The sequence below is a fragment of the Dasypus novemcinctus genome, chromosome 11, assembly GCF_030445035.2.
Source record: "Dasypus novemcinctus isolate mDasNov1 chromosome 11, mDasNov1.1.hap2, whole genome shotgun sequence".
NCBI lineage: Eukaryota > Metazoa > Chordata > Mammalia > Cingulata > Dasypodidae > Dasypus > Dasypus novemcinctus.
In genome coordinates, this window is record NC_080683.1 from 48,175,344 (window position 1) to 48,187,809 (window position 12,466).

At 34.5% G+C, this 12,466-nt stretch overlaps 1 protein-coding gene across 7 annotated transcripts in view; it reads left to right on the forward strand.

Moving 5' to 3' along the window:
* MYO6 (myosin VI) overlaps positions 1-12,466 on the forward strand; it is a 183,743-nt gene that overhangs the window by 146,393 nt on the left and 24,884 nt on the right. For all 7 annotated transcript variants that reach the window (XM_058307050.2, XM_058307052.2, XM_071218553.1 and 4 more), the window contains 6 exons: positions 146-319; positions 3,462-3,500; positions 5,529-5,622; positions 10,168-10,298; positions 10,397-10,474; positions 11,986-12,115. In XM_058307050.2, the coding sequence (XP_058163033.1) occupies positions 146-319; positions 3,462-3,500; positions 5,529-5,622; positions 10,168-10,298; positions 10,397-10,474; positions 11,986-12,115 (646 nt within the window). The remainder of the gene's footprint in view (positions 1-145; positions 320-3,461; positions 3,501-5,528; positions 5,623-10,167; positions 10,299-10,396; positions 10,475-11,985; positions 12,116-12,466) is intronic.

A 12,466-nucleotide genomic window follows, 5' to 3' on the forward strand; every position in this document is an offset into this window, starting at 1 on the left:
AATAGCCACACTGGCTGGCAGCCACTGTATGGTACAGCTCAGCTATATAGAACATTTCTGTCATCACAGAAAGTTTTATTGCACAGCACTGTGGTAAGGGATACAAGATGGGCTGAAGCATTCCTGTTTGATTTGTTTTTTTCAGATGCAGTTTGTGGAGAAAAATAATGATGCTTTACATATGTCTCTTGAATCCTTAATATGTGAATCCAGAGATAAGTTTATACGGGAGTTATTTGAGTCATCCACAAATAACAACAAAGACACTAAACAAAAAGCAGGAAAACTAAGCTTCATCAGTGTGGGAAATAAATTTAAGGTATTCGTGTTAAATTAACCATTTGATTTTTTTAAACTGCATTTAGAACAAAAGATAATGTTTGATACTCTAAACTGGATAATGGTGGTCACTCTCAGAAATTCCATGAGTTAGGTTTAAAAGCACACCATGCATGGTTGATGTTTTAATGTAAAATATCATAACGTAGCCCTAATAAATAGAACATACAGAAATGCTTGTAATTTTCTGAATATGTTCTCTCTTAGTGCTTAACATATCTGATTGCTTTCCTAAAATGTTCTTGCTTCTGCTTACTGTCCAGTTGACCTTCAAACCTTATCTTTTCCACCTGTTTTCTGTTTCCTTCCTCATTCAGCAGTTTTTTTTAGCTGGAGTAGTCCAGCTCGAGATGGCTAGAGAGGACTAGTTCAGTTGAGAGAGAAAAGCAGGCACAGCCAGGGGCTTCAGGTAAATGATTGCCTTAATGGTCTCCTGTTTATAGAGTGGGGCTGCTGTGTTAAAAAGAGCCCATCTCAAGTTAATGATTCTCTTTGTAATTCTTTTTGAGTGTGTGTTCTCTCATATAGTATTTTGGGTGTGCATGTTTTACTAAAATTTGATTAAAGCTTTTAATAACTATGTAAAAGAAAAGCACTTGGGTGTGGTAAGCCCTTTAAATAGCTTACTTAACACTAAAGAACATTTCTTTTATTAATAATGCTTTAGGTCACAATTTTAATGAACAAAGAACTATAATTAATAGAAAAAGAAGTAGAATTAATTTCTCTCTCATACATTTTCAAAGGAATTCTTGGATTTACAAAAGAATTCTGCGTATGTCATGGGTACTTTAAATATTTTGATAATTAGGTAATTAGGAATAATATTTAGGCTTCAGAATACTATGATATTAAATGTTGGTTAATCCTTTCTGGATTGAAATGGACTCTTTATAGCTAACTTGATAAAAGCTATTTTATTTGAGCTTAAACATAATATAGGAGAAGCTTATACATTTTGAATAAAAAGACTTATTTTAAGTTATATTCATTAATTATGGGACCTCATTTCTCTTGATGAGCAATACTTTTTCTCTGACTTGAATATTCTTAACTTTGACATTTGATAATAGATTGATTTAAAAATAGTGTTACCTTCTGTGAAATAAATGTCATTCATTATTTTCTTACTGTGATATTATATTAATAAAACTGGTAATAATATACTTGAAGTTTTAGACAATATAAATAAAAACATTCTTAAAATTCTACTATGGCTTAAATTATTCCTTTATGTTGATCTTAAAATAAAATGCCTTTTAATTACTCATACATAACAAGATATATTGTGCATGTCAAACTGCTAAAGCTATCACTGAGTGACATTATTAATCATAAATTATTTCATGTTTTCACCTGTGCTACTTTGAAATTAAATATTAATAGTGATTCTTAATTTTAAAGTTAGTCTTAATTTTAAATATGAACTATCTCATTAAATTCAATTTGAGATATGTAAGTCAATAAAACAAAACAGGCTAGCTTTTACAGTAATACTTCAGTTATCCAACATCACTGGGGACCAAAAGTTTTCCACAGAAGTGAATTTTTCGGGTTATGAACCCTTTTGCTGCCATTATTTTAGAAATAGTAATACTTTGGAAGGATTATTTTGTCATTATAAGCATGAATGTTTATATGTTTTTAAATAAAAATAAAATACAATTAAAGCATACATTATATAAGGCTATTCACCTTATGCTTTATGGTCACTGACTGATGTTCTATGATAATTGATTTTCTTTCCTCTTCTCTAAGCTGCTATTTTTGTTTTGTCTACTTTCCTGGCTTACTTTACATCTCTTTCTTTGGAGGACCCCTGTGCTTAGTCTGTGGATTAGGCATAGACTTTCTGACAGTTTTTTCTTTCGAAACTAGCAGCTCTTTTACTTACTTTTCAGTAGTTTAGTGGTCAGATTGATTAAGGTTGTCAGAAGTCTGTGGACCAGACAAGTGGGATATGCCTATTTGTTTTAATCCAGTGAAAAATTTACTCCATTTTTATGACTTAACCCTGCCCTATGGTATGTGAAGTGTACTGTTATATCACAGATCAGAGTGAGCTTTGGTGTCAACTTGTTTTGGAATCCTGGCTTTGCCATTACTAGCTCCATGATCTTGGGCAAATTATTTATCTTTCTGAATCTTACTGCTTTCACCTATAAGATGAAGCTAATAATGTATCCTTAATTAGGATGGTTGTACAGATTAAATATGATAATGCCCATGATAACTTCGAACTATATCTCATTCATAGAAAGCATTCAGCAAGGTACTTTTATTATTATCTTAATTAATATTGTTAATAATTATCACTGTGAAGAAGCCAATACATTAATTCAAGTATTAACATCTTAAGTTTTTCTTTTGTAAGTAGAACAATAATCATTTCAATATAAAATCAAGATAGAAGAGTTTTACATAATTTACTTTGCAGAGTAATTAAGCAAATAAGCGATTTTAGTTTATTGAACCAGAGTAAATTATAATCAGATAGTTAATATTAAAAACAGGCAAGCATAGTAGTAACTTTTTGTGTTTATTGTCAAATTTTTGAATGAGAAAACTCAAGTTTTTAAAATAATAGGAAATGTGAAACATTTCCTATTATTTTAAAATAATAGGATTTCTGTTAGTCAGGACAATTTTCATTATCTTAAGTGTTATATAAAACAATCTTAATATATACCGTTAGTGTATATTTTAAACATCTCATTCTTAATGGCATGTGACACAAACTACACCTTGTTTACCACATAGTCAAATACTCTAATATTTATTTTTTATTGAATGCACTCCCAGCATTTTTCTTTAGTTCCTTTATTACCTTGTACACTTTTTTCCTCATTCATCCCATCTGTGATTGTGTTTGTATGCTTTTTAGTATTGCTGATTTTCAGTGTTGTAATTATACAAGTTCTTTGTAAGTACAGTAGGTAATTGTCTTAGTATTATATTAGCCATTTGCATGATGCTGCCTGTTAATGAGTTTGTATACCAGGGGAAAATTGTAATGTGTTAAAGGTGGATGTTATTGTATGTTTTTTTGGATAGCTGATATTAATTGATCATTGTGTACTTTTGCCTATTGATTTAATTAACTGATTTCATTTCTTGGACAGACACAATTAAATTTACTTCTGGATAAACTTCGAAGTACTGTGAGTATACTTTAAAAAAAAACTGTTTTTTTAAAATGATGGTGTTGAATTATTAGAAGTAATTACCCAAGTAAGCACAGTAAACCTAGCATAATTAGAAATGCAATTTAAGCCAAATTTCTTTCATTAAAGAAATTAGCATTTTGGTTTAATTTGTTCTGAAGAAAAGTCAAATATATGTGTGAAGTCAAATTGTTTTATAAATATATAAAAATCTGTGAATGTTATTAAATTAAGATTGCCTCATAGTTTCATGAAGGTGAAAATGATTAGTAATTATTGTCATGGAAAATGTATTTTTTACAATTAAAACATGTGATTTGTATAGATTTTATCACTTCAGAAAGTATTATAACTCTCTCCAGAGTTGGCAATGTTGAAGTTGAAAAAATTGATACAATATTTTTATGCCCTATTATAGAGGCAATATTTATTAGGAACCTATTCTTTTTTTTTTCTAAAGATTTATTTATTTCTCCCTCCCCCTCCAGCCCCTGTTGTTTTGTGCTTGCTGTCTGCTTTCTGTTTCCATTCGCTGTGTGTTCTTCTGTGTCTGCTTGTCTTCTCTTTAGGCGGCACTGGGAACCGATTCTGGGACCTTCTGGAGTGGGAGAAAGGTGCTCAATCTCTTGTACCACCTCAGCTCCCTGGTCTGCTGCAACTCTTATTGTCTCTCCTCTGTGTCTCTTTTTGTTGCATTATGTTGCTGTGCCAGCTCTCCATGCGGGCCAGCACACCACATGGGTCAGCACTCTTCATGGGCCAGCTCTCTGCTCAGGCCAGCTTGCCTTCACCAAGAGGCCCCGGGAAATGAATGCTGGACCTCCTGTATGGTAGATGGGAGCCCAATCCTTTGAGCCACATCCACTTCCTGAGCCTATTCTTTAACTTGGCATTTCAGTGATTCACCTTGCCTTTGTAAATTTGAAAAATTCACCATAAAAGGAAATTTAATATGTATTATATAAATAAGGCATGATTCTAAGCTAAGAATTTTTTAAACAAATCTATAGAATTTAACTGAATATTCTTCCCTTTCAAATAGTCATTTTGAAAAGCCAAATATTTATTGTCAGTGGTGTTATTGCTTAATTTTTTATTTCACCTACTTTTGGAACCATTAAGAAATTCTTTTAAATATCCTCATTGACTGCAAATACTTAAAGGCACTTTGAAAACCAAGTCTGATGAGGGAGGGTATTTTATTCCCCCTCCTACTCCCAATATGGTCATACTATAAAGTGATGAGATAACTTTGATGACTGTTTAAGCTGACTGATGCCATTTCTAAAATTTTGCAGTGAGCATATCATTGAAATAACTAGCTTTGCAAGGTGACTTGCAAGGTGACTACTTTGAAGAGAAAGTTATTTAGATGACCAGTATTTTAGCTTCAGTATTCAGCAGTTTCGTTTTGTGCATAGTCAGTGTTTTCTCTGCCTCATTCAACAGAATCTGAGAATTGGTTCCAAATTAATGTCTTTATGCTTTTAAAAGTATTGTTTAACAAATTTTAAAATGTGTGATGCTGTAGCTTAGGGACCTACTATATTATTTTTTTGTAGTTGAAAGAAAAAGTTTTTGTTTTTGTTTTTTAACATGTTGATCTAAGTTTAAGGGACATACTTTTAAGTTTTATTTGCTTCTGTGGTCATGGGACAGTTTTCTTATACAGAAATATAGCATATAAATATGTTTAAATGTAGAAGAAAATTACATCTTTGTTAGCTGTGAAATATGTTGTTCAAATATGTTTTACAGTAGAAAGACTTTTCATTTTACAATATCAGTTTGTAGCATTCAAATCTTAAAAACAATATTTTTCTAATATTGTTAGTAAATAATGGAGAAATTCAACCCAAGCTTTAAATTATAAATGCATGCTAATAAAGTTTTAAGCTCCTTAGTGCTCATTTTGAAAGTTTCTTTTGTTAATGATGGTATGCTCTGAAAGTCTCTGGTATTCATAGAAATAGAAAAATAAGAATGTCATATGTGTTGTCTCAAATAATACCTTTGCACTCCTAGGGAGCAAGCTTTATTCGCTGCATCAAACCTAATTTAAAGATGACAAACCATCATTTTGAAGGTGCTCAAATTTTGTCTCAACTTCAATGTTCAGGTATTTCCATATATTTACATTGTTTCTCAGTATCAATAGTCTTATTTCAGGAACAATTTAATAGGTCTGTTTTCAAATAATTCACAGTTATTTTTAAGTGCAATATGATTTTTATCTTAAAATCCTTTAATTTTAAGAAAAGCATAGCTATCAAATTATTTGAGCGATATTGGGGTATGGTTTATTGTGAAATAAAGCTATTTGCATCACCAAAGTAAAACTTGAAAAGACTCTTAACTGCAAACCTGTATCTCCCCTTAAGGGGCTCCCTTTCTGTGGACTTCTCAGTATAGCAGCAGTTAGTCTCTAACTCCCCACCTGACTTGAGCGAGGAGTTTGGTTTGGTGTGCTTGCATCCCACTCAACCTCTTGTAAAAACAAATGAAAAGAACACAGTACCAGAAGGAAGAAGAGATGTGATAAGGGGGCATTTTGGGGACTTTGAATTGTCCTAAATGATATTGCAGGGTCAGATGCTGGACTTTATATATCCTGCCATAACCCACTGAATGTACTGGGGGAGAGTGTGAACTACAGGATAAACTATTATCTTTGTGGTGCATCAGTGCTCCAAAATATGTTCACCAAGTGGGATGAGTGTGCCGCAATGATGGGGGAGGTTGTTAGTGTGGGAGGAGTAGGGTGGGGAGAATAGGGGGGTATATGGGAACCTCTTATGTTTGTTTTTTTTTTAAAGATTTTATTTTTTTTAATTTTTACCACCCCCCTTCCCCCACGCCCCCCATTGTCTGCTCTCTTGTGTCCATTCACTGTGTGTTCTTCTGTGACCTCTTGTATTCTCGGTGGCACCGTGAATCTGTGTCTCTCTTTGTTGCATCATCTTGATGTGTCAGTTCTCAGTGTATGCGGCACCACTCCTGGGCGGGCTGTGCTTTTTTTGTGCGGGGTGCAATCTTTGCACGTGGGGCTCCCCTACGTGGGGGACACCCATGTGTGGCACAGCACTCCTTGGATGCGGCAGCACTGTGCGTGGGCCAGGAGGCCCTGGGTTTGAACCTGGACCTCCCATATGGTAGGTGGACGCTCTATCAGTTGAGCTGTGTCCGCTTTCCTCTTATATTTTTTAATGTAACATTTTTTGAGATGTACATATCTTTAAAAAAATACCATTTACAAAAATGATGGGGATGGGTGGGTGGGGAGTGGGTTATATGGGAACCTCTTATGTTTCTTTTTTTTTTTTCCTTTCTATTGGGTGGTGGTGTTTTTTTTTTTTTCAGATTTATTTATTTATTTCTCTCCCCTCCCCCCCCACCCCGGTTGTCTGTTCTCTGTGTCTATTTAAAAAGTTAAAAAAAAAAAGTAACACAGTATCCTTTGCTTCTGTGGAACTTAATTAACATGCATTGGCTGTCACTTCCTACCCTTGCCCCCCTGCCTTGCTCTGGCCTTCCTTAGTCACAGAAGTCTTAGGCACCAGGCTCACTGCTTTTCCTTTGCTCCACACCTATTCCCCTCCCTGCACATACTGCCCTTACTTTTCTCCAAGGCATCAACTTTTTCCTTTCTTACTTAACTTTGTTTTTTTTAATTTTTTTATTTTATTTTTTAAATTTATTTCTCTCCCCTTCCCCCCACCCCCCAGTTGTCTGCTTTCTGTGTCCATTTGCTGTGTGTTCTTCTGTGACCGCTTCTGTCCCTATCAGGGGCATGGAAATCTGTGTTTCTTTTTGTTGCGTCATCCTGTTGCGTTAGCTCTCTGTGTGTGTGGCACCATTCCTGGGCAGGCTGCACTTTCTTTCGCGCTGGGCAGCTCGCCTTATGGGGCACACTCCTTGTGCGTGCTCCCCTACGCGGGGACACCCCTGCGTGGCAGGGCACTCCTTGTGTGCATCAGCACTGTGCATGGGCCAGCTGCACACGGGTCAGGGAAGCCTGGGGTTTGAACTGCGGACCTCTCATGTGGTAGACGGACGCCCTAACCACTGGGCCAAGTCCACTTCCCTTCTTACTTACCTTTGGTGCCAACTTAGGCTCGTAACACTTCCTTAAACTCTCTTACTCTTTTTTGTGCTCTTTTTTGAGGCAGACATATCATGAAGCTAAGAATGCTTATGCTTCTGGGTCCCTCATTTAAATGGGCTCCTTCCATAATCGTGCACCTCATTTTGTGTTTATAATTTTGTATTGTTTTCTTAAAGACCCCATCCCCAATTGTAAAGGCTTTGGGCCCTCCAAACCTGATGGTACCTGACGCTTGTCAAAAATCCATAGCTGTTGATGAATTTAATTTTGTCCTTTCTTGTCTGTACAGGATTAGTAGGCAAGACAGGTTGGCACATTATAAATTCGTGATTACTGACCTTTAAAGGGTTCTCAAGCTTGCCCTGCCAAATTTCCCTGGTCAGCATGTTCCCCTATTTCTCTGTGGAGATGAATAAGACCTACCTTGTTCTCCTCAAATCTCTAAGCCTGTAGCAGACAACCTCACTTCTACTAAAAATTTAAAAGCTTAACCTGTGTGCTTCCAACACTTCTACCCACCTGCACGAGCAACCTTCTTCCCTCCTGTTAAGAAAGGAGGAGCAGCTTTTCTTCCTACTTGAGAGTAGTTATAGCTCCTTGGAATCCATCCCTTCCTACTCAGGAATCTTTACTATTGAACCTTGTAATTGAACTTTGTAAACTGAACCTTTCCCTTTGTGATAGAACACTCCCAATAGCATTTAAACATGCTTAAATCTCATCTTAATTCCCTGTGACCCACATTGCTATACATATACCTTCTTGTTGCTTTTCTCCCCTTTTAAGGCAAGAAAGAAAAGTCTATTCTTGCTTTCCTAGTTACCTGCTTTCCACTTACTCTTTAACCAAGAGAATCCACCAAATAGTACTTCGTAAGGTAACAAGTGACTTCCATGATCCTAAATGAAATGTTCATTTTGCAGTCCTTATCTTAGCGGACTTCACCATCGCATTTGAGTCCGATCAGTCCTTTCAATATATGCTGCTCCTTTTTCTTTTGAAATCTCTGGTCATACCTGACTCCTTATCAGTTTGCTCCAGACATGTTTTTTTCTGTATCTTTGATACCTCCACTTGTATATGGCAAAGGTATCATAGAATTCAGCATGTTCAAAACTGATCTTATGATCATATTCCATAAACCTGATAATCTTTTAGGGTTTGGCAGTGTAGTCCTTGATCCAGCCATTCATCTAGCTCCCTACATCCCTTATTCCCCAAATCTAAGTCTCTCCATATCCTGTTGCTGTGACCTCTTAAGCAGAATCCATTTCTCTCATTTCCTATACTGCCTCCCTTGTCCAAGCTGTCACCATCTCTCACCTGCATTTTTGTTGTTGCTTCCTAAGTGTTCTTTCTTCTGCTCAGTCTGATCTTCACTTATATCCTGATTTCTGTTGCAAACTATGATCCATTGAATGTGTCTGTACACATATATTTGCCCACATGTGTTAAAAATTGTAGGATAGATTCACAGGAATTGAAACTACTGAGTCAAGGAATAAATATTTCCAAATTTTCACCCCGAATGCTTCCACTGGTGTTTGAGTGTATTTGCCTACATTATTATCAATTCTGAGAGGATTGGTGTTTTATACCTTTGCCAGTCAGATAGGTTAACATTCAGTTTGATTACTTAGAGATATCATCTTTCCATGCAGTTCCTGTAAAGTAAAAGTTCCTTCATTTTTAATATTTTATAATTTCATGTTTTAAATTTAAAATTTTGACTAGCAAGAAGTTATTTTGATATAAAGAGTGAGGTAAGGAGCCAATGTTATTTTTGTTTTCCAATTAGTTAGCCATTGTTATAATATTTAATAAGATTAATAATAACCTTAATATTTTCCCCATTGATTTGAATAGTCCCAGAGACTGAAAATCTGGTCATTTGTAATCAGAAGTCTGGCATAGATGTCATTGTATAGCTATTGAGCCTTTTCCTGCCTACATTATACTTTTCCTTCATGTAAAGCTTAACTTGACTCAAGACTAAAATTAACTATTTACTGGAGTTTTACCAAAAATAGACTTTCATCCCAATAGACTTTAGTTTTCTTTGAAACGTGAGTGAAAGTAAGTCTATATACTAAAGTATAGTAAGTTTCTCTTTCTTTTCCTTTTGCTTTAAGTACTAGTTAGAACTTGGATATATGCCTATTTCTTTGAGACTCCATTAGGAATCTTATTTTAAAATAAACCTCAGGGCTTCAAAAGTAGCCATCTCAGGCTTTTGCCTTATATACTGTGATAGTGACAAAGGCTTCTAATAGAAAAAAAGATACAAATTGTACTTGATCTCTCTAGAGACCAGTTTGCCACTAAAGAATGGTTATTCAAGTTGGTTCTCCATGAAATTCAGCCAAAATAGTTTTAAGTAGTGGATAGTTAGGATATATTGAGTGGAAATATATTTCCCATGTAATATTTCATTGTTGATAATTCCTGTAAATTGCCCCTTTGTAAATATTAATTTGTGAAATCGTTTGATTATTCACAAGTTATTTTTGGACTTCTATTCGGTGATTGGCAGTGATTTGTATCTGTTTATGAATCTAGGTATGGTGTCTGTTTTGGACTTGATGCAGGGTGGTTTTCCATCACGAGCTTCATTTCATGAACTCTACAATATGTATAAAAAGTATTTGCCAGATAAACTTGCAAGGTTGGATCCAAGACTGTTTTGTAAGGTACAAATACCACCCATATGGACATTTCTTATCTATAAATTATCTTTCTTATTAATTACTAGTTGGAATCTAACTTTTTAATTTTTTTTATTTTGTAGGCTCTTTTTAAAGCTTTGGGCCTAAATGAAATTGACTACAAATTTGGCTTAACAAAAGTATTTTTTAGACCTGGCAAGGTAAATACAGTTTTATTTTAAACTTTTAACATCATAAACATGGCTAGTTGGGAGTCAGTGTATATTTTCTGTATTTAGTGGTTTCTATTATGGTCATTTACTAACACCATGTGTGCACACATACACAATTTACCTACTTGTGAGATGCTTACAATGTTTCAATCTCTATATACAGTTTTTTACAGTTTTATTCAGCTTTTTAAGTATTGAAATCAGAGCATTATTTGAATTTTTTACTTAAATAAGGGTTAACCAGAAAATATTTAGTTTTATATGTTTATAGATTCTTGCACTAAGTTATAAGAATGAATTATAGAGTACTGCAGAACTAAACATACAGTAAGGAAATACTGAAAGATTATTCACAATCAGATAGTAGTATTTTTCACCTTTCCTAACTTTTTAATGTGGATTGAATAATTGTAGCCTCATAATTTAAAATATGATTGTTACTATATTTAAATAGCTATTTTTGTTGATTTAACAAAACCATTAATATTTTTAGTGCTTTGAAGCCTAAATTAGTTATAAATAAATCTAATTTCACGTTATTTGTGGGCATAAAATGTGTTCCCAATGAATGTACTTGCCTGTGAAAATTTTTATTGCAGTGGGCCCGTTTTGAGACAAAGAATATGTGAATGTTCATAGTTAACTTAGCTGTAATCATATATATTTATTATAAACTCAACATTTCTCTTATTTTACAGCTACAATGATTCTTTAAGAATTAATAGCCTGATAGAGGAAGCAGTTTTTGTATGTCTCCAGAAAAATTCATCAATCAAAAGGATATGTTGAAAGCCCCAGGCAAAGATCCAAAACCTTTAATTTCATTATGTGGCCTTTAACTTAATTTTGACCCAGGCAGAAGCAATATGGATAAATAGGTGTATGACATCCTTAATATTAGTGAGAAATTTGGTAAAGGATTGAAAATTTTATTGAATTTGGTGTTAAATGGTGGAAATAGTATACTTTATTCATTAATAACCTAGTAGCTGTCTTGTGTTGTCTGTCTTTTAGTAGCAGTTTCTTTTCTCTGACCAAAATGGGAATGGGGTTTGAGAGACAGGCAGTAGTTTTCGTGGTACCTGTTACTATATAGCTGATTTTCACTTAGCAGAAGCTATAAAGGGATATTTGAGAATGTGAGCAAGCTGAGTTCAAAGATGTATTAGCCTATTTCCATTCTTTCCTCATTAAATCCTTTTTGCCAGCTGTCTGTCATTAGCTCAATTGAGATTATTTCTGACAATCTTTATTATTGAATCTGCTAGTTAGCAATAAATACCTCCCCTTTTTCCTCCCAAAAAAAGATTCTGAAGGGAAAGAAGAGGCATCAAAATGCAGCCAAGTATGTTTGGATTTACTATATACTGCACTGAGAGATTTTGGCATGCAACCATTTCCAAAAAGTTGATTTTGTATTCATGTTCTATTTATTCCATGTCTGTATGCTTAAACACGTTTATCTTTAGATATTGATACTAAATCATTTTACTTCCTAGTTTGCAGAATTTGATCAGATTATGAAGTCTGACCCTGACCATTTAGCAGAGTTGGTTAAAAGAGTCAATCATTGGCTTATCTGCAGTCGCTGGAAGAAAGTTCAGTGGTGCTCCCTCTCGGTCATCAAATGTAGGTATTTTCTTTCGCAACAAGATCAGTTGTTATTTTGAAAATGAGTTGATTTATACAATGTTCTAAAGCTGTCTCAGAGCTGAAGCCCTTATGACAGGGACTGTGTTTCTCATTTGATGCTATGTCCCTGGTTCTTCAAGCAACACCTCATGTGCAGAATGTGGTAAATTAGTATTTATAGACTTACTTTTTTGTTTTGTTTTTGAGTGTTTAATACTCATTTTCTTTGACTGAATGTGTTATAAAAAGCATTAATTTCATCATATCCCAAACAAAGCAAAACTTCTTATTGATTCTTTTCTCTCCCTTTTTTCCTCCTTCTCTCTCCCACACCATCCCCTACTCCCT